The 23,271-nt window shown below is 34.9% G+C and overlaps 1 protein-coding gene across 2 annotated transcripts; it reads left to right on the forward strand.

Moving 5' to 3' along the window:
• Positions 1-16,806: 16,806 nt before the first annotated feature.
• LOC145092924 (DDT domain-containing protein PTM-like) lies at positions 16,807-23,271 on the forward strand. 2 transcript variants are annotated; one of them, XM_079030925.1, is made up of 9 exons: positions 16,807-16,962; positions 17,149-18,063; positions 18,302-18,991; positions 19,066-20,044; positions 20,140-20,431; positions 20,510-20,634; positions 20,721-21,210; positions 21,276-21,887; positions 21,976-23,271. In XM_079030925.1, the coding sequence occupies exons 2-9, from the start codon at positions 17,231-17,233 to the stop codon at positions 22,917-22,919; spliced, it is 4,965 nt and encodes a 1,654-aa protein (XP_078887051.1). In that variant the 5' UTR covers positions 16,807-16,962; positions 17,149-17,230; the 3' UTR covers positions 22,920-23,271. The 2 variants fall into 2 exon arrangements, with proteins under 2 accessions (XP_078887051.1, XP_078887056.1); XM_079030930.1 differs by having other exon boundaries at positions 21,997-23,271.

Consider the following 23,271-nt stretch of genomic DNA (forward strand, 5'->3'; position numbering starts at 1 on the left):
TATAGGCTGCCAGCACCAAGTACGCTGAGCGCGATCAAGAATTACGCTAAGCGTAATGGGTTTTTAAGGGTTACGCTGAGCGTACTCAAAACTACGTTGGGTGTAATGTGCCACGTGTTGCGATCTCATGCAAAGCCGTGGGAAAGAAGGTGCGGCTCAGATTATGCCATGTGTCACTCGTTGGTTACTCCAAAAACTAATTATCTTCAAAAATCTGTAAATTTCGCATACGATCTCCGTTTTTCACGTTTTTTATATCCACGCGTACGTATCGATGGGATCTACAACTTTCATTTAGACTCCGTCAGCTAATTTCGACTTTATTTTTAAAGTTATATTTTAACAGACTTAGACAGTTAAAGTCCGTTAAAAATTCATAATTTTGTCATCCGGCGTCCATTTTGAACTATCTTTTATATCGTTGTGATCCTATTAACGAGATCTTCAATTCTCGTTTAGGTTGTGTCGGTAATAATCGATCTCCAGGCTGTGTGCTGCTATGCTAAATCTTAGAAAAATCATAACTTCCTTTAACGCAGTCAGATTTGGACGTTTTTTTATGTACGTTCTCGGTTTAACCTATACTTCAACTTTCGTTTAGACCGCTAAAAGTCAAAAGTTGTTTATCAAAAATTCACTTTTGTTGATACGCAGTGTCGTGTCGGTTTAGTCGTGAAACTTCAACGGGTCATAACTTCTTTGTTATAAGTCCGACTTTAGCATTTTTATATGTACGGAATCCTTGCGATATATACTATAAATTTGGTTAAGATTGTTTATTCTAAATAATCTTCTATCAAAAGGTCATTTTTAATGCTTATTATTTCAAAATTGACTAGCCCGAATCTGCGGGCGTTACAGTTTACAAATTTATTTTCAAAACATGTTTAATGTCATAGTTTTCCCAAAATCAAATATCAAAACACGAGGAGGTACACTATCACGCCTTCGTCTTCCCGTGAACAATTGAGGTACCTGAAACATAACCCAAAACTGTAAGCCCAAAGCTTAGTGAGTTCCCCCAAAGTACCAACACACAAACAAATAACATATATACAGTAACAACATGCAATGGTTCTACAGCTAAAAAACTGGATTACACCTGAGCCCACAACATAAATCTGGCTTGTCCTCGGGACCCACAACTTATGTCTGGCTTGCTCCCCGACTAGATCAGTCCTCAAACTGAATACCACCAAGCCCCCAGTACGAGTCTGGCATGCCCTACCCGACCCACAGCTCATATCTGGAATGCTCATGAGCCCTCCGTATGAGTCTGGCATGCCCTACCCGGCCCTCAGCTTATATCTGGATTGCTCCAGGGTTTGTTGGCCACCGCACGGAGCAGTACAACCTCAACCCAACCCACACAATATGTCGACATATAACATATACTAACATACACATATAATTATACATAAAGTATCACAGGTTTTCCTTCTAATATACCAAATTATCATGCATATATATATTCCATACTTAGCATATCAACGAATATCATGTTACCCCAAGTATAGTGAGGAAAAACTCACCTCGCAAACTGGACAGAACTGATGAGGTTCGACTCCAGATCTCAGCTCTCTAACCGATACCTATTTCCACCAAGCGACTGATTCCATCAAAATCTCAAAATACACAAAATGACCTCAAGTTCAAACTTGGTAAAAATCAAACTCAAATTCAACCAGTCAAACCCACCAAATCAGCCGAGTCAACTCAACAAGGCTAACCCATGAAAGTACGCGGGGCGTACTCTGGAGGTACATTTAGCGTACTTTAATCCTCGCACAATACCATCATCGAGGTGGTTGACCGAGTATGTGGGGCGTACCCTCACAACCTTCAGTATGGCCCAATAACACCTAACTTGGCCTAAGGCCCAAAAATGACCTGCTACAATCAAGTGGGCCTGAGGCCTAACTTACTCAATTCCAAAGCCCAACACTAAACGAGCCCAAAAACGTTCTAGGCCCACTGATTGCGTATGTGCGACGTACTAGGCTTGTACGCCCAGCGTATGTTGGTGTTGAACAAGATTCGAGGCACTGACCCAATACGCATAACATACAATGAAGTACGTATGGCGTACTAGTCTTCCAACCCATTCTCACTTCCATGTCTTAATCCATTAAGACCCAATGCCCAAAGCTTAGATCCAAGCCCCTAATAACGTCTTATGCCCTAAAGTTGCAAAATTTATGCTTTTGCATGCAAGGATGGGGCTTAAATCATGAATCAAGTCCAAAAGCACACTTGGATGGTTCCTAACACTTGCATGGTTGTGGCTTAACCATCAAGATCCGATTTTTATGACTTAAAACACCTCCAATAGTCCAAAGGGCAGCTCATGCGGTCTGAAGTTGCTCATAATCTAAGGTTTAAACTTTATACCTTCAATGGGTTGGAAATGGTGCCAAACTTCTGGATCTACAAACTCTTCCTACGTCCTTGCTTCTTCCCAAGCTTCCTTCTCCTTCAAAGTCACTAAAGAACACCATAATCACTCAAGAAAGCTCATAAATGCACTCAAGGTGGCTTAGGGTTCGAGATTTGCACTACAAGGGAAATGAAGGCTGAAAAGTTAAGGGACTTGGGGGACTTAAGGTCCTTAAATAGGGTGTAAACCTTAAAAATTAGGGTTTGCCCCTGGATTTGTTATGCCCAACGTACGCATGGGTACGCCCAGAGTACGCTGAGGATCCCCCGGTGGCGCGCATGCAACGAGTAAGCCATGCGTACATAATGTACGCCCAACGTACTCACCCTTCTTCCACCATCATAACTTGAATAGAAAAATGGACTAAGTCAGAAACTTCATACCTGACGACTCGGGTGCTACAAATAAATTCATTTATTTCTATTTATTAATCATGTAACAAATCAATAAATAAGTCTCTCTCTCTCTCTCTCTCTAAAAGTCATCATATTCAATTATTAGGTTTAAGGGCAACCCAAAAGGACTTTGCTAATAATTCAAGATTATACTAATTCAGTTATTGGCTTAGGCACCTACTCCAACCATTTTTTATTGGTTAATAGGAAATTCTATCCATATACCGATAAGAAGACAGGTTACTAGGATAGAAATAGGAGCATTAAGGGAAATATGATATTCCCAATAGATTAAGATGTATAAGGATTAAAGTTGCGACCACACTAATCAAACTTATGAATAACGAGTAACCTACATATCGTCATTTCAGGATGACAATCCTTCAATGTTGGAACTGATAGACCCAACCAACATTCAAACCATGATTCAACGTCAAGTTTGTGATGTATTAGGAAACCTTAGAGCAAGTAAGGAATAAGAAAATGATAAGGAAGTTGGTCAGATAACAAAAACCTATAAGGAATTCAATGACAGTAAACCAAGGTCCTTCTATGGAGACGAAGGATTAAATTTTTTAATCCACCGGATAAAGGAAATGGTTAACCAAGGAATGTTGTGTTAAGGAAATGATTCCTAAGGGAGAACCCAGTCAGCATTCGTGGAAGGAAGGAGACAATAAGATATATCAAGTAAAAACACCAACTCCGCCAAGAGGGTACTTGGGAAGGCTTCCCAAATGTAGTGATTGTGGTCTTCATCATTGAGGCAATTGTGAGGAATTTAGGTGTAAGTTGTAACAACTACGGTAAATCAAGACACGTCACGAATTCCTACAAAGGCCAACAAAAGGAAAATATTGGAAGTCAGGAAGATAGGAATAAGTGATTTCGGGAAATGTCCAATGAAATTAATTATGTAATGCTTGAAAAAGGATTGGAAATCCTTGAGATTGTATTTAGTGTGTGTGTGTGTATATATATATATATATATATATATATATATATATATATAACATATTTTTAAGTAAAAATTCACACGTGAAATTTCATAAGAATAGATTAATAAACATAGAAATCCCTCCAAAATTTTCATATCAAGACAAGGATGAAAATATAAGGTTTCCTATTGGTGTAAAATATAAATAAATAATTAAGAAACAACATGATAAGTATTAGTTCTAATGATGAAGTTAAAGAATTAGAAGTAGAACTAACACTCAAAAGAATGATATAAAAAGGAAATTAAGTTGTCACAAGAAAAAGGAAAATGGTCGATTCCAAAATAAGAAATTGGTCTCCCCTAATAAGAAGACCATATGGTCTGAATTTCGGGACAAGATTCCTAAAACATGGCGATAATGTGACAGCTGAAATTTTTTTGTCAACAACTGTCACTAGAGTTTAGCATAGTCAAATAGAAACAATAGAGTTTTTCATTTTATGGAAAATGTGATCAGGAATATTATTACTTATAAGTGGGAAAATGATTATTAGAGTCAAAAATAAGTTATCAAAAAGTCGTATCACTTGTAATAACGATTGGTGTATTTGGAAAGTACACAACAAAATGATCTCAAGGGTATAAATTTCGTAAAATTCAACTCCGATTGGAGGAGTTATGATTTTGTAAAGAAATAAAATCAACCACGTTATTAACGTCAAAATGGTATAAAGAAATCGGTTGAGTTTTGGTTAGATTCATTAATAGGAAAATCATACTACTCCGCGATATAAGAACCTTGAGAGGAAAAAGGTTAAAAACATAGTCCGTATGAAAAAAATACGATTTTTGGAAAAATATAAAATACGGGTTAAAATAATATGCAACCTTAAGGAAAGTTGTAGTGCTCAATAATAGCTACACACAAACACACACACACACACACACATATATATATATATATATATATATATATATATATGTGTGTGTGTGTGTGTGTATATATATATATAGGGTAAGAACTAGAATTGATACAAAACAAATATAAATTTTTATAGATGATTAAGTGGTGCGCGCGAAGAGCACGCCATGCTCGGCACGCATCACTGACACCATGATTTGTCGAGATTTGAGAGACGTGGACCGCCATAAGTGAGACATGTGGCAAGCTTTGGTTGGAGCCACGAATCATGTGCACGACGCACATAAGGAGCGACATGCATATAAGCCCTATAAATAAAGCCTTTCACTTCTCAAAATTCAAAATCCCAAAATCCAATCTTTCTCTCTCAGAAGTAAATCGGGTATCCGTTTGCTCCTCCTGATGGCGCGAAGCATTGGATGCAGTAGTCAAAGTCTGCACGATCACGCTACTAGGGTGAGTTCACGACTCCACTTTTACGGTTTAAAAGATTTTACGGGGGAATACATGCTTATTAAACTATTCTATCAAAATATATTTTGTAAATATATTAGTAGTTTATATAAATAAACATAAAGCGATAGGGTATATAAACAATGATATTATGCCTAGTTGTTATGTTATCCTATATACTAAGAAAATATTATACTTAGATGTTATGTTGGCCGATGTCTAGGATAACTTAGTACCTAGAAGTAATGCTGACCAAGTTTTAGGATAAACATTGTGCATAGTTGTTACTCTGCCCTAATATCCTAATATCCAGAAAATCATAATTATTGCATATATATATATATATATATATATATATATATATATATATATGATAAAAGAAAAGTATATATACAAGATCAGATATGAAATATTCACTAATTATAATTATCTTATATATAGTAAAATTAAGTGTGTGTGTGTATATATATAAGTGATAATTATGGAAGAAAATGTAAGGATAGACGATATACTTAACTGTAGCATAACCTATCGAAGAATATCTATAAAAGATAATTATTACTTATACGGTTAAGTCTATATGAATAATATGTAAAAGAAATTACTATAAAAATAGACTAGTTAACGAAAAAGATAAAACGATAATCTTATTTAAGATTGATAAACATGTATTATTGAGCTATTATTATTCATCCTGTAGCATGCTTAAATTCAGCTAAACCCCGAACCTATAATCGTTAATCTTGCAAGAGCCATAAATATATGTATATATCTATACAAGGATGACACCACCATCTGCGATTGCTAGCTATAATCTCGGCATGATAACTTTATTATGTATAAAAATATTATTATTCGACATTCGATGAAGTGTCATGTGGGGTATATATCGGTCCACAACGTCGACTATAAGGGATCATGGTAATATTGTTTGGAAAATCTTAACTTAACTTCCTAGAGGGATGTCTTCAAGTAGTTGTATGATTCGATTCAATAAAGATTACAAAAGTTTAGGATAAGTATTATACCTTGAAAGAAAGAAAGACCTCTAAGAAAAGGAAATTTTAAAATATTAAGATAGACAATACTTCCTGAGGATAAGATTAAGGAAATGAAATAAGATGTTTTAGGGGTTCTGAAATTAAAAACCTAGAAAATAAGGAACTTATGAAAGAATAATATATTCATACACAAAGATCCTAAAGGTTTTCAAAGAGTTTATCGATAATTACAAAACATGTGAACTCACCAACATCAAGTTGACGTTTTCAATAATCCCATGTGTTCCTAGGATAAAGGGAAGCTTAGCGCAAGGAAGAAAACTGACACGCTGATAGATATGTTTTAGTTTAGTCTATGTAACTGATATTATCAATGAAATGATAAAATTTATGTTATGGGATTGGTGCTGAAGTTCAACCCTCGACGTTCAGCCGCCGACCGAACCGGATAGCTTATTCGGTCCTAATTTGTAACGCCTGCAGATTTGGACTAGTTAATTTAGAGATAATAAGTGTTAAAATAACTTTTTGATATAAGATTATTTAGCATAAATAATATTAACCAAAGTTTTAGTATATGTCACAAGGATTCCATATATATAAAGAACGTTGAAATCCGACTTATAACGAAGAAGTTATGATCCGTCGAAGTATTGCGGTTAAACCGACACGGATCCGCGTATCGTAAAAAGTAAATTTTTGAAAAAAAAAATACTTTTTAGACTTAGTGATATAAGCAAAAGTCGTATTAGACGTTAAACCGAGAGCGTGCATATAGAGAACGTCCAAATCTGGCTTCGTTAGAGAAAGTTATGAATTTTCTAAGATTCAGCGTAACAACATGCAACCCGGAAATCGAATTTTAGATCGATCGATTATAAGCCAACACAAACTAAACGAGAATTGAAGATCTCGTTAATAGGAGCTCAACAATATAAAGACAGTCGAAAACAGACGTCGGATGACAAAATTATGAATTTTTAACGGACTTTAACTGTCTAAGCCTGTTAAAATGTAACTTTAAAAATAAAGTCAAAATTAGCTGACGGATTCTAAACGAAAGTTGTAGATCTCGCAAATACCTATGCGTGGATATAAACAACGTCAAAAACTGAGTTTGTATGCGAAAATTATGAATTTTAGAAGATAATTAATTTTCAGATTAACCAGCGAGTGACACGTGGCAAGATCTAGGCCACACCTTCTTCCCCATGGCATGCCACAAGAATGCAACATGTGGAAAATTACGCCCACCGTAATTTTGAGTACGCCCAACATAACCCCTAAAAAGCCATTACGCCCAACGTAATTATTGAGTACGCCGAACGTACTTGGGTGCTGGCAGCTTAAATAGAGCTCATTTCTCACTCTTTTCTCCACACCTCTTCAACCCATTTTCTCCCAAATCTCCCCAAAGCCTCAAGGGTTTCCCCTTGCACCTCCTAGGTGTTATTAGCGACCCCCATAGCGCCAGAAAGCCCCAAGAAGAAGAGCTTTCAGCTCAAAGGTTCTGCCCGCGCAAAACCCGATTTCTTGCTAAACATTCTGTAAGTTAATTTATGCTTACCGTACTTTAAGTATAAGTTATGTTTAAGTTCATTATCGTTATTATGAACCTAAAAACAAGATTTATCAGTGATTCCAAGTCATTATATTGATTGATCGACTTACAGGGATGATGTCTAGGTTGGATTTAGTGAGGTGTTTAAAGTGGGATTTCCAAACAGTATACTTCGTATACCAAACAGACCCTACCTCCTATATGATTCTACCTGGTTGTTCCTTACTTGATAGATCATGAAGTAGCCTTTGAGTTACTGATAAATCTAGACTAATAATTAGTCGCAATAAATATAAGATCAAAACTTTGTGATAATGATACTAGGTTTCGTCAAAAGAAAAGACAATTGCTAGAAGCGAAATGTTGCCCGGATTTTGAGTCATCACTTTAACAAGTGAGTGCATAGTCTCTTTCATGAGCATGATTTTAATACAAGTATTAATAAAGGCATTAAATATTTTGAAAGTTTATACATGAGTTATATGTTTATTATCTGGAAATATGTGTTATATGTATATTTGATGATATACGCTATGTGAACCAGACATGGTTCTATATATGTTAAGATGTATTTACATGATAATAATAATAGAATTATTATAAATGAGAAGATAAATGTATGTTAATACTTAATATTGTGCATAAAATATTACACTAAATTAGGTAGTGTTGCTGAAACAGAGTTGGTATTAAAAGTTCATTATAAGCATTGTAGGCTTCCCTAGTGATGAAATAGGACTTAAAAATAGATGCTTAGTTAATTTAAGTTTGGATATTGGCTAGCATCTTATTAAGGGTACGTGTGTGATCGAAATAGAGAGTAGAAACTCTATTTGATGAAATTGATGATCGATGGAGTATGTGCTACGTAAAAAAGTATTTTATACGTACCAAGTCTTTTTTCAAAGCTCTGTATCTTAGGTGCTGCTTGTGCTAGAGTATTATTATGTTCTGGGTTACGAGCCCTACTCATACCAGGGTACTATAATATGCTAGAAGTACTATCATGTACAAAGTCCTTTTTTGACACTATTGTGTGTCAGAGTACGAGAGTACTTTATTAGTATTTCCCAATAACTTTTCTTTTGATGAGCTTTATGTGTCACTGTTTCCTTTCACAAAGTAACTGAGGGAACTTCCTAGACTTCCTAATAGAACGTGTTAGTAATAGACCACCACTAGGTATATATGATGTTGTATTGCCGGATAGGGTGAGACTGGGGGTAAAATACCTCACAGTGACAGATCACTACTAGGCACAATTATCTAGATAACCACCCTTTACTTAATTGCCTTGTTGCTTTTACGAACGGAGGTTCGTGGTGAAACTTATTCCATTCCCTTTATTTGATGTATTTATTGATCTTCGTTTGCTAGCAGGGAATTTCCGAAGCAGTGTCGTCAGTTTGTTGTTCATATTGATCCTTTAGGCTAGGTCCTGTAAGATCGTTGTATATGATCTGTACGTGGGAATCAACAGGATGAGATAAATTGTTTTAGATATATGATATATTTGTGTTAATGATAATAGTTGGATTTGTAGGTTCGAGATATACATTATTATCACATTGTGGGACTGAAATCCCTATGTACTCACCAGGTTTCCCAACCTGGTCCACTTAGTTTATCGCATCGCAGGTAGCGATATTAAAGATACATCCTGCCGAGGGATTCAAGGAGTATTAGGCCATTAGTTTAATTATTGTAAGGCTTGTAATGTTTCGTTATGCTTATGTTTTTGTATCGACGAAGACATCCCAATGCTTTAATATAAATAAAATACATTTCTTCGGAAATGCTTTGATAATATCGTTACCGTGTTTTCTGGGGAACAAATTCCATAATATTATTCTATAAAAAGGATACTCTGATATAAGCATAAACAAATCGGTCTTTTTTGGATGTGAAAATGAGAATGTCACATAATTTGGTTCGGTTTGGGTTCAGGTACAAACACTCATCCCTAATTTTTTTTATCATGAAAAGGGTGTTATGTAAACTTTAAACATGAAGCATAACTTAAAACCAAAACCCGAAATTTTAATTAACTTTTACCAACCATTTAAACACTAATTATGACACCAAATAAGCATATTACTTCCCAGTTCCTCAAAGGACGCTCAAATACCAAAACTAGACAAGGTGACATGTTTAATGTGGGAATTCAAAGCTTGGAACATAGTTCTGTAATTAAATAGAGTTAAAATCCCCAAACCTAAAGTAAGGTTTTATTCTAAATTTCTTAATCTCACCATAAGACTACGATTTCCAATGGATCATATGTTGGAATGGAAATACATAATCTAAGCCTAACATCAAACTCATATCATTATCTGAAACCACAAGTCTTGACCTATAACACTTATGGTTTGAAAATATCCAAATCATCACATGAAAGAAAAACTTGTATCAAGAATTAGAAGCCTCACCATTAGTCATGAATTAACAAATGGATCATAGATTTGAAAGAATATAAGCAAACTAATGGCAAGTTCAAGCTCATATCATTGCTTGGAACCATAAATTTGAAACTATGAACCCTTGGTTTAAAATAACCAAATCATCACCATGGAAACTATGTTTGAATAAAATCCCAAGTAATCCCACCATAAGCCATAAATTGACAAATATATCATAGATTTGAAGTTAAATATAATCACCAAGCATGAACCAAGCTCATAACTAGACAATGACCACCAAATTTGGATTTCACAATTGGAGGTTAAGGACACCCATCAAAACAACTCTTATCTTACAAATCTCACAACCATTTGATGGTTAGGGCTTGGAGATGGTTCAAGGAATGAAACCACATCAATAATTCCACATTGACATCACAATTTAAGCAAGAAATTCGGATTACACAACCCATAAAACCCTAAAACGAATTTGAAGGAAACGGGGAAGAAAACTACCTTTTAAAGCAAAATTGTAGAAGATATCTAAGCAATGATTCATCTAGGAGTTCCAATCATCAAATCACCAAGAATTTTGAGGAAAAAAAATCGTTTATGAAGGTGGATCAGAGGTTGGAATTGAGTAGAAGAGAAAGAGGAATGCATTAATGATAAAAAAGAGGTTGAAAAAATATTGATATATTTTGTTCAGCATCGTAAGCGTGACGCACTCCTAAGGGGCTTGACGCGTCCCACAAATATAGTCAGGTTGTCGATTTTTGGTCCCTCACTCTAACTTCTTTTCAATTATGGTCTTTAACTTGGCCCAAAAACTTATAATTTTTTTTCTTTAGTCTACAATTGGTCCTTCTACACCATAACTTAAGCAAACCTAGTATGGGATGCTTATTTGGTCAAATTCTCGGGTTAAACACAAGTTTCTCTAAGTTGACACTATTAGTCTCCTTTCTACAAAAGTCTTACTTAACGCCAAATTCTCTATCATATATTTATTTAAAGTAACGACAAAGTTATTATTGTTAATGTTATAAAATATTTAATTCGTTTATTCATTTATTTCACTTCAAGTTGTTTTATTTCAATTTAAGAAAATTTTAGTTTTACCACGAAACTCAAAACTTCTAGCCCCGAAAACAAGATGTTATAGAGAATGCAAAAGTACATTTAACAACAAACTTACTTAAAGGTTTTAAAGCCATGGTGGAAATTGTTTCTTGCTTAACAAGGTGAAAATATACTCAAGAACACGATGACACAATACAAAGAAGTCATTGGGGTCTATCAGAAGGATTTATGATACACAATGATTACATGATGTTGAAATTAAGACGAAGACATTAGCACACCATGGGTTTGCTACCGCTACTGCTGCTACCAACCAACACCACCCACTACCACTGCTACCAACCACCACCACCCACCACCGCCACCACTACTACCACTACCCAACACGACCGCCACCACCGTCATATAGCTTATAAAACAAAGTAAAATTAGACAAAAAAGGGCAATTATGTTATTTTACATCATTTCAACTTTCGTTCCTTTTAACCAAACAAAATATGAAATTAGATTCCAATTTTATTTCGTGCCTACCAAACATGCTATGAAATTGGATTTTAATTCTAACATACTCCAATTCCTTCGTAAACATTATGCAAACCAAAAAGCATCTTAACGTGACTTGATATAATTAGGGGCTGTTTGGTAGCCTCTTAATTGTAAAATTAAGAAGCAACCTCTTAATTTTTCAGATTCAGTGTGTTTGGTTACCTATTAATAAAAGCCTCTTAATCTTTTAAAAGCCTCTTAAACTTTCAGACTTGAATGGGTATCTGGATAAAAAGAAGAGACGCTCATTCCTCTTTTGCCCTCGTTTCATAAAACACACACCCACCTTTCTCGATCATCTGGTCTTCGCCCTCCTCCGACCAACTTCAACGCCTCCCACCTCCTCCCATCGTCGACCTCGCACAACACCGTCGCACCCATCGTCGCCTCGCCAAGTTACGACCACCGACGCCAAGCTCTCTGACAGCGCCGACAGGACCCAACCACCATCTGGAAAAGATGAAACCCAAGTGACTTTTTATATAACATACAACTCTTTTCATTTGAATTTCAAGTTTTTGAGTAATTGGTCAGTCGACTCTTTTCATTTGAATTTCAAGCTTCTTGGCCATTTTCTTCTCTGTGATTCGTCTTCTTGATAGACATGGCAGAGTCGACATGTCTCCTGCATTCTCTACCTTAACCCAACAACCATGTAAGTCTCGATTGATTTCTTGTTGTACCAAGTATTTGTCAAAGTGCTCCAGTGAGTTGAATTTTACTGAATATTTTGTGAGCTTTTTTGGGTACTCGACATATTTCTTATTGTAGAATGTTAGGAGTGAGTTATTGACTACAAAGTGTTTGTAGAAATGCTCCAATGAGTTGAACTTCACTAAAAGCATACTCTCAACAGTTTTCTTACACTCAATTGGAGTGTTTTTTTAATCTGAAATGATAAATCTGGTAAAATTACTTGTTTACAGAAGAACCATGTACATGTTCTTGGAGATTCAATCTCTTTTGGGAGGTTCACATCAGAGTTCGTTTGATTTTGTATGAAACCATTAGTTCGTTTGATTTTGTATTGATTGTTGTGGTTAATTTTTTGTTGATATGAAAGTGATAGAATGTTTGGTTGTTTCTTAAGTGTGCAGGCAGTAGAAATTCAAAGATATTTAGGTTCAAGAAAAATGGGTTCAACGGGAAGGACAAGGATACGCTTTATGGGCAATGTTGGATAGAGACAACATCACAAAGGTAGCCACAACAATTTATTTCTTAACCAAGAATGCATTCATCCATTTTCTCAATGGTTTTCCAAATATGGAGTTTCTTCATTTGATGATTATTGAAGTACCTTAATCCAATCCATGTTCTTCCATCTAATCTACATCGTAACAGTTAGCATCTTCTTTAATTGATCGACAATAGATAGTTTTATTGATTATGTATCTGTCACTTGGTGATGATTGATTTTATAGTTTTTTTTTTTTTTTTTTGTAAGGGTTAAATGTAAGAAATAACAATGTATTTTTATTGCTTTCTTTATTATAAGATCATATTTTCGCCTCTTTGGGTTAGAGCATTGTATTTTAAAGAAATATATTTAATTATGTATGATTAACTTTGATTTTGTTGATGTTTATATATACATATGATTGAAGGCTTTGGTTCGTTTATCTTATAAAAATAAACACTGGATTCTTTAAAAAATAATAAAGAGGGTAAAATGGTCATTTTTATAATTCAGCAAAGAAATTCAAAGGTTCCAACCAAACAACATATTAATAATTCAGATTTTAAAAATTTAGACCCTCTTAGAAATTCAGACCTCTTAAAAACTCAGATTTTGCCAAACAGCCTCTTAGTATGGTAATTGTTTGTATCTTACACTATATGCATACCTTCTAAAATACATATGTACTTCATGTTGTGCGGAAGATCATATGCTACTATATTATTCATTACTCAGGATCATATACAAGTTAATATTTTGACATGTTACTAAAATCGTCTAAATTACGGACTTTTATCGTCTATATGCATTAATTATACAATTTTTTTTTATGGAATTGTAATTTTGGAAACAATTAAGATTTAACCTGTAAAATTGTAGATGTAGTATTTTTCTTGCTTAAATAAAATGTAATTTATATGGCTAAAAAAATACAAGTACATATGGAATAAATATGTTTATTTATTTAGAAACACATAATACAAAAACAAAATAAAGGTTGTTCTATTTTACGTTTAAAAAAGTCACAACTTCAAAACTTAAATAAAGAAGCGGGTAAAGCAATACCATATACCTAAATAATTCCCGCCATATTCCTAATGGGTTTAGTTGCTGCCCTTCATGGTTTCCCTGCTTATAAACCGTATCTATATTTTTTGTAACAAAAAAAAAAAAAAGAAGCCATTTGGGTGCATATATGGAGTCCGAGTTGACTCAGTCGTTTTGAATCCAACTAAATAAGTTATTGTCGTTACCTGTAAATAAAAAAATATTGTATATCGGCTGTTAATAACTACAGTTGTTTTTTAGTTTGACTATCATAAAATAAGTACACATTTTTTTTTTTTTTGGTACAAGTTTTCTGTCCATATTTAATGAGCAGAATAGGTGTTTTTTTTAACTTGTTAAAAATATTACATTTAAATATATTATTTTGGATATTTCGTATGCCATAATCAATTTGTTGTTATTTGTTTTGTAGTAGCTCAAATTTTTTTTATTAAGTATAAAGTAATATTATCTATTTACATTTTATTTAAAATGATTTTGTAGGCGTTTATTCTCACTATGAATCATTATCATTTCATTTCATATAATATAAATACATCCAAAACTTATCTCATACAACATATTCCTTACCGATAATTGTCTCATTTCGATTAATGTATATGATAATGTATATGATATAACCACTTTCAACATATCATGCATATATAAACACCCCTTGGTATATTTCTCATATAGCAACTATTATAAGGCATACGTGAGGTTAATTTTGTTCCACACATATAAATGTTTCATTGAATTACGTGTTAAACTAAAAAGTTGTATATATTCTAGGGTAGCATGAGTATAAAGTATCCATGATATTATTTTATACCTTCTGGGTCTTTGTTTTTAGTATCCGTTGGAAGATTTAAGTGTTGTAAGAGTACGAAGAACAAATGTAGTCTTTTTTAGATGGTTAAATGTTTTTTATGATTATTTTTACTTTAGTATGAGTGTGGATGTTGTAGCGTTACAATTATGGTATTATAGTTTCATTTATTAAGAGCAGAGATCTTGTATTTTTAGATAAATCAAATATCCTCATACTTTTTGTTTATACCTATCTTTATATCCATTTGATACAGACGAGTGTCAAAACTAGGAGATATGATTAAGAGAAAGAATTAATGGTGTATACATGTCATTATTCTATAGGAGTAGGAAGATGGATAAGGACTCTAGGAATATATTTAATTTTTCTGTATATTATCAAGATTATGTTTCTTCGATAGTCATTTACCATGACTCTCCCATGCTGTTGTATTATGTCATCTTACTTATATTTATTGATCCATCGTAGGGTTTCACGTGTGTCGATTATTTGGTCATATATCAATGTTGGTCTTTAATATATTTATGTTTTACAACTATTACTATGTTTTATGTTTTCAGACAATTGTCATGCATATAATTCAAATTAATTTTGTAAAGTTTATTTTGTTTGTACATGTGATTGTTACTATATAAAAGCAATATAAACGATCGTATTAAATTCAAGCTTCACTTTTAGTAGTGTTGGGAAACAAAATGCTAGGATGCATGTAAAATAAACAAATTGAAGATTTGTTTACGATAATACAACTTGATAAAAACAAATATGTTATATGTACAAATAACTTTGATAATAGTTGTGTGCTAACACTTACAAAAATAATTGATGTTTTAGGCAAAAGATTGGAAGCTAATTTGACATAAAAACTTTAATTATCTGTTATATAGTACATGGAATTATATTAAAATTGAGAACAATGCTATTATTGTTATGAGCTATTATTGTTATGACCATGATAGCCTAAATACATGACTATGTTAGTTTTGTGGTTAACTTGTTTTTTACTCTTTGAAAAGCTGAATTTTTATAAATATATAAATATAAAGTGATATGCTTATTTGATTATTATTGTTAATAAATAAACCAAAACCAATTAATATAAATACAAAGACCAAAAGTATAATATGTAGTCATGTAATATCAACTACATATTTTTTTAGAACAATGAATACCAACATATCAAAATATAAATATTAAAACTTTTTTTTTTTGTGAATATCGAAATGTGAGTGAAACCAGATATATCTATTAGTCTAAACTGTGTTGGGTTGAATTATCGTCGGTATCCTATATAGGCAACATTGTCGATGGTGAACACAATCCCTCAATAACTACAAAATTAATTTACCAACAAATATTTGTTGCTGAAAATATATAAGACAAATACTCTCATGTGTATTTCTCTTTCTATTCTATTTTTCATATCTATATCATCAAAACCACCTCATTATATAGACATCAAAATGACATGGATCAATTTGATTTATGTAGAGTGTTAAGCCATATACAATTTAGAAAATGCATAACAGAGTAATCGGAGGGTAGTTTGCAAAAATAATTGATAATCTACTTATTTCATAGTTAATGAAACTTTTCAATTGTATTTAATTTTCTCAAAGTTTTTATTTGCAATAATTTGAACTTGATTTTATTTTACTTTCTCTCTAACACCTTACATAATTTTGATAAAATTCATAACCATGATGTTTACATACCAGTTATTTAGTGTAATATGGTTTCGAAATGACATGTTTAAATTAAATTCAATGAGAAAAAATGATGATGATTATAATTCGTTGAATTTAGCCCTAATTTGAAATTACAAATAATTAGAAATTTCATAATTTCCGGGATTATTACCTAGCAAAAAGAGGGAAACATGAAACAATTAAATTTCAAAATCCAGCGAGTCGTAGACTGAATCGGGCGAGTCACGAGTGGCCGACTCGGACGATTCAAATCTAAAAACCACCATCAATATATAGAAGAGTGTGTACTGAAAAACCCAATATTCGTCTCCCCCGCAAGTATTGTTTTCTAGGGCTAATCTCGACACCATATCAGACGCGGATAACACACATATACATACATACAGATTCGCATGTATCTTTGACACAGGCGAAACCCTAATCGGGATTCCAGTGGCGGCGAAGCTTTCTCGACAAGGTACGATTTATATCTGCATCGAATTTTCTGGAAAGTAGCAGTTGCAAGCTGTTTATCCGAAAACAACACGCTTTATAATTTTTGTCAAATTTTCCTTCTTCTTTTGGTTATAGCATTCGATTAAATTCTTATTGATAATGAGATCTGCGAAAATCTTGAAAGTTGCGTCATTATTGTTTGAATTAGGATTGATCGGATTGTCGATTGATGCTTTCGCCCTAGAATTTATTCGGGTGTGATTTGGATCTGAATCGGAGGGGGAGGGGGGATGGAGCCTGAGGTGGTCAAAAGGGAGCGTCGAGGAAGAAAGCGAAAAAGAAAAGATGGACAAGATGCAGATAAAACAGCCAAGAAAACAGCAGGTGGGGCGAAGCCTAAGGTGCTTGTTGGGAGATATGTGAAGAAGGAGTTTTCCGGAGTTGGTGTATTCATTGGGAAGATTGTTTCTTATTATGCGGGATTATATAGGGTTGATTATGAAGATGGGGATTGTGAGGATTTGGAGAGTGGTGAAGTGAAAGGCTTTATTGTTGAGGACAAAGATATGAATGCTGGTTTCCGCAAAAGGATAAAGGTTCTAGATGAACGTATATTGAAGAAGTATGCTAAAGAAAAAGCAGTTCAATCTGAAAAAGTGAGAAATGATAATGGTAGGATAAGTAATGGTGTTGAATTAGCCAATGCTGAAAAGGATGAAAATTCAGTTCGTGGTGGTGCTTTTGAACTTAGTGGAGCTCAAACTGAGGTTGATAATGAATCATCCAGTGAAATCAGTGATTATGATCTGTCTGGTAACATTGTTGAGGTTGAAAGTCCTTCCACCCCACCACCACCACCACCACAGTTGCCGCCTTCTACCGGAAATTTCGGGGTCTCTGAAGAGCATGTGTCATTCCTTCTCTCTGTATATAGTTTCTTGCGCTCATTTAGTGTTTGTTTGTTCTTAAGTCCTTTTGGACTGGATGAATTTGTTGGTGCTCTTAATAGTTCTGTGCCCAATACACTCCTGGATGCCATTCATGTTGCTCTTATACGTGCTTTAAAGAGTCATGTTGAAATTCTCTCTTCAGAAGGTTCAGAGCTTGCATCAAAATGTCTCAGGTATTTCTTTACGTATCTTTAGTTACATGCAAAACATTCGATTGCATCTAAGGGCATTAAGCATACAATCATAAGAAAGAAAATAGAATCTTTTTCAAATGGAAGGCTTGCATTAATTATAGCATTAAATATAACTTCTTGGCATAACGATTTTTCAAAACACGTGCATTCGTTCTTTCTATAGTATATATTCTGCTTTCCCATTGTTGCTAATCTTGATAAATTTTTTGTTTTTCAGAAGCATGGATTGGAGCTTGCTTGATTCATTAACTTGGCCAATGTTCATAGTCCAATATCTAACAACTATGAGATACGCAGAAGGACAAGAATGGAAAGAATTCTATGTTAACGTTTTGGAAAAGGACTATTATACCCTTTCTGCAGGTAGGAAGCTAATCATTTTGCAGATCTTATGTGATGGTGCCCTAGATTCTGCAGAACTAAGGGCAGAAATAGACAATCGTGAAGAATCTGAAGTGGGCCCAGATCCTGATGCAGTTCTTGCATTCACTGAACCTGTAAAAGACACACCTATAAAAAGACGAGGCCGCCCTCCTAAAAACCCTTTACCCAAAGATCAAGAACCTGTAAAAGATATTCCTATTCCTGCTCCAAATTCTTCTGTTCCCAAGGTTACCGGATCACATGTTGGTGCTGATGTGGACGAAGATGGTAATGTTGATGAATGTCGCCTATGTGGCATGGATGGGATTTTAGTTTGCTGTGATGGATGCCCATTAGCATATCATTCAAGATGTATAGGAATAATGAAAATGTTTATGCCTGAAGGGGCATGGTATTGTCCAGAGTGTACAATGAATAAAATTGGGCCAAATGTTACAAAGTTAACATCTTTAAGAGGAGCTGAAATTTTTGGCATTGACCCTTATGAGCAAGTGTTCTTAGGCTCCTGCAATCATCTACTTGTGTATGTTTTCATCTCTTAAATCTTTCTTACTATAATTTTACATTTTTATAATGCATTGTGATTACTGAATGCAGGATGAAAGCTTCTAGAAGTTCAGGATCACATGTTCGATACTATTCACCAGTTGACATTCAAAAAGTCTTGCATGCCCTTACTGACGCGGATGAGTATAAAGCTCTTTACTTGAATATATGCAAGGGTATTTTGGAACATTGGGAAATTCCTGAAAGTGTTTTCTCTCTTCCTGAAACAAATGGAATAGATAAAGAGTTGCCTAACAAAACAGTGGATGCTGACATTTCAACACCCTCTACAATCTTGCCTATGGAAAGTAGTAATGGTGTTGAGGATTTGACTTCAAAGGATGTGGTAGCTGCATCTGCATGTATCTCTGAAAATGGTAATTGCAATATCAAAAGCGAGATGACCATGACCTGTGAAATGACAAATGCGCCCTTGGTTACCAAAGAAGCTCCTAAGTTACCATTTTTTGGTGATGGGTGTTTGTACAAAGGTTCATCTTTTAAGCCACAAGCATATCAAAATGTGTACATTCATGGGGATTTTGCTGCATCAGCTGCTGCAAGTTTAGCCATTTTATCATCAGAAGAAAAGTTGGGTTCTCAACCTCAACCTTTAAGTAGTCATAGGAAATTCATGTCTGCTAACTACTCACTTCAAACAAAAGCATTTTTACTTGCTGCAAAACGTTTTTTCTGGCCAAATTATGAAAAGAAACTTGTTGAAGTCCCAAGGGAAAGATGTGGGTGGTGTCTTTCTTGCCAGGTGTCATCCAGCAGCAAAAAGGGTTGCTTACTGAATTCTGCTCTTTCAAATGCCATTAAAGGTCCTTCAAAGGTGCTTTCTTCAATACGCCATTCAAAAAACACAGAAGGCAGTCTTGCTTCTATTGCAACTTATCTTATGTTCATGGAAGAGAGCTTATGTGGGCTTACAATTGGGCCTTTCCTAAATGGGAATTTTAGAAAACAATGGTGTAAAAAAGTAGAGGAGGCTGCATCTCTTGGGGAAATAAAAGCAGCCTTGCTTGAAGTGAGTATTTTGTCTATTATTATCGTTGATTTTAGGACATTGATATCATGTTGCTCATGGATATAAATCATATGATGTTATTGTTTTTTATGTAGTTTGAGAAGAACACTCGAAGCATTGCTTTTTCAGCTGATTGGATTAAGCTTGTAGATGATATGGGGCTTGAAAAACAAGTGAACACAAGTGTCAAAAATGTGGTGGGGTCCAGTCAAAAACGTCCAGGTAGGCCAGGGCGTAAGCCAGCTGTCATTGTACCTGAAGTCACTGATAATGATGGGAAAGATGCATCAGTTGACTTTTCTTGGTGGAGAGGTGGCATGCTTTCAAAGCATATTTTCCAGAAAGGGATATTACCACAGATGATGCTTAAGCATGCTGCTCGACTAGGTAAAACTTTTTTGAACCAAATTTGTTAAAATCAGCTATAATCAGGGACCAAAAGTGTAATTTTTCTGTTATTATCAGGTGGTTCTGGGAAATTAAATGGTGTGCAGTATGCTGATGGTGTTACAGTTCCCAAAAGAAGCAGACAGTTTGTTTGGAGAGCTGGAGTAGAAATGTGCAAGACTGCATCACAGCTTGCTCTTCAGGTAATCAATCCTCTTCAAAACTTATCATATTCTCTCATTTTGGTCCTTGCAGATTTGAAAATTTTCAATTTTGGTCCTTGAAATAGGTGAGGTACTTAGATCTTCATGTAAGATGGAGTGAACTTGTTAGACCTGATCAACCTATTCAGGAAGGAAAAGGTCCAGAAACAGAAGCTTCTGCTTTCAGAAATGCTTGCATTGTGGATAAGAAAGCTTCCGGAAACAAAATCAGTTATGGTGTTGTTTTCGAGAATCAAAAGCATCTTCCTTCTCGTGTTTTGAAAAACGTATTGGAAGTAGAGGAAAGTGGAGATAATAAGGATAAATACTGGTTTGTTGAAATGCGAATCCCTTTGTATCTTATAAAAGAGTATGAAATGGAGAAAGGGATTTTGCCAAATTCTGATAATAAACATGTCATCACATTGAAGAAGAAGCAGCTTAAGTCAAAGTCTTCTGGGAAAAATATATTTTCTTTTCTTTTGGACAAGAGGGATAATCCAGGGAAATGCTTATGTACTTTGTGTCAACTTGATGTTCCATTTAAGATTGCTGCAAGATGCAGTGTATGTGAAGGTATGATTTTTATACTTCTTTTTTACTAATATAGACAAATGTAATTTACTTTTTTTTTTCTTCAGGTTATTGTCATGAGCAGTGTGCGATTGAATCAAGTGTCCAGATGGAGAAACATGTTGAGTTTTTAATCACATGTAAACGGTGTTATCAAGAGAAGTATGTAAATGTGAAGCCTCAAGTTCAAATTCAAATCAATGGGGATTCACCTACAAGTCCATTGCTTTTACAAGGGCAAGAAAGTCAACATTCAACGACCTCCATTAAAGTGGAAAAACAAAATGGCTTTGAAATAAGGCAGCATCATGTTCCCACAATTTCAAATCAATCAGCTCAGAAGAATCATCCTACTCCAAGTCAACCAAAAACCAGTAAAAGTGGAAAGAAAAGTAGTAAAAAAATACTTCCAACACAATCTGTGGATCAAATCCAATCATCATCCAAGAAGCCGAAAAATAACAGCACTAGTAAAAAGAGGTCAAAAGTTACTGGAGCTAAGTTGACATTAGGGTTGATATGGAGAAAGAAGAATCCAGATGAAACTGGAATCGACTTCAGATTAAAAAACTTGCTTCTGAAAAACAATCCAAATGGACACCTATTGGCACCTTCTTGCCACCTGTGTAATAAACCATATGATTCCAGTTTGATGTATATTCATTGTGAAGGCTGCAGTAGTAAGTCTTTTTAATCATATAGATTTAATATTGTAAAATATAAATGGATTATGAATTTATGATTAACTTTCGTTATGTAAACTTGTAGAGTGGTTTCATGCTGATGCAGTTGAGTTAAAGGAGTCGACGATCTTGGATTTGGTGGGGTTCAAATGCTGTAGGTGTCGCAGGATACGGATACCCGTTTGCCCGTATACGGATCCAGAAACCCGAAGGAAACTGGAAGCAAAGAAGAAACCACTGTTCAAGAAGAAAACTCTGGAATCGGATTCCAATTCCGAAACCAACGAAGAACAAGTGAATGAATGGGAACTCGATGCGAATAGTAATACTCCAGTTTTCGACTTGGATGAAGCCGTAAACTTTCAGGAAGACAACAAATCTCTTTATTCCTTTCCGGTTGTTGACCCAGTCAACGATCGTAATCGGAATATTCCGATTCCGAAACTCGAACCTGATGTTGGTCCTGGAATCGGACCGGTACCTAAGAAGTTGCCTGTGCGAAGGCATGTGAAGTCGGAAAGGGAATTGGAGAATCCTGGTTTTGAACTGCCTACAAGTTATAACGTTGGGAATGCGGATCCGGAATCGTCAACTCCGGTTGTGGAATGGAATGTTTCAACGAATGGTTTTGAAGATGATATGATGTTTGATTACGGGGATTTGAACTATGAGGACATGGAGTTTGAACCGCAGACGTATTTCTCATTCAACGAGTTGCTTGCAGATGATGGTGGTCAACCGCAACCGGGCCCACAAGGAGGAGACCCGGTTGACTCAGCTAACCCTGATGAGTACCAAATGGAAATGGGCATGGGATACGATATGAAACAAGAGCCTATGTTTTCGGTTGATTCGGGTGTTGATATGATGCCATGTAGGGTATGTTCACAAGCGGACCCATGCCCAGATTTGTATTGCCAGACATGCGGTTTATGGATCCACCAGCATTGTTCACCATGGGTTGATGATGACTCACCATGGTCACCGGAAACTGGCTGGAAATGCGGCAACTGTAGAGAGTGGGTGTAACCGAATAACGAGGTTATAATCGTCTTTTTCTTTCGTCCCACTGGAACACGAGCCGCCACTGCCACCAGTCAGATGGTGGTTATGGGGCGGGTTTTGGGTAAAGTTTGGTTGATCTTGTGAGGGTTGAGTAGGGAAATGTATGGTATGGTATGATGGTTGATTAATGATTTTAGATGTTGGAAAAAGTTTGGTTGATTGATGATTGATATATACTACAACATGATGATTCCCCTATGTTATATGGAGGGATTTATACCATTTTGGTAGCTATGATGTCACATAGATAAGCGGAGTTTTTATTGCTTATCGATTGATTGGGGATTGGATTTTAGTGTTTGCTTTGTAATTTTAA

Source organism: Lactuca serriola, chromosome 1 (assembly GCF_051521515.1).
Source record: "Lactuca serriola cultivar US96UC23 chromosome 1, Lser_US96UC23_V15, whole genome shotgun sequence".
In the NCBI taxonomy this organism is placed as follows: domain Eukaryota; kingdom Viridiplantae; phylum Streptophyta; class Magnoliopsida; order Asterales; family Asteraceae; genus Lactuca; species Lactuca serriola.

Excerpts from the sequence above, each read along its gene's own strand:
- LOC145092924 (XM_079030925.1), top strand. The coding sequence starts at position 17,231 with ATGGAGCCTGAGGTGGTCAAAAGGGAGCGTCGAGGAAGAAAGCGAAAA. Across the intron at positions 18,992-19,065 it reads TCCTGCAATCATCTACTTGT|GATGAAAGCTTCTAGAAGTT; the intron begins GTATGTTTTCAT and ends TACTGAATGCAG. Across the intron at positions 20,635-20,720 it reads CATCACAGCTTGCTCTTCAG|GTGAGGTACTTAGATCTTCA; the intron begins GTAATCAATCCT and ends TCCTTGAAATAG.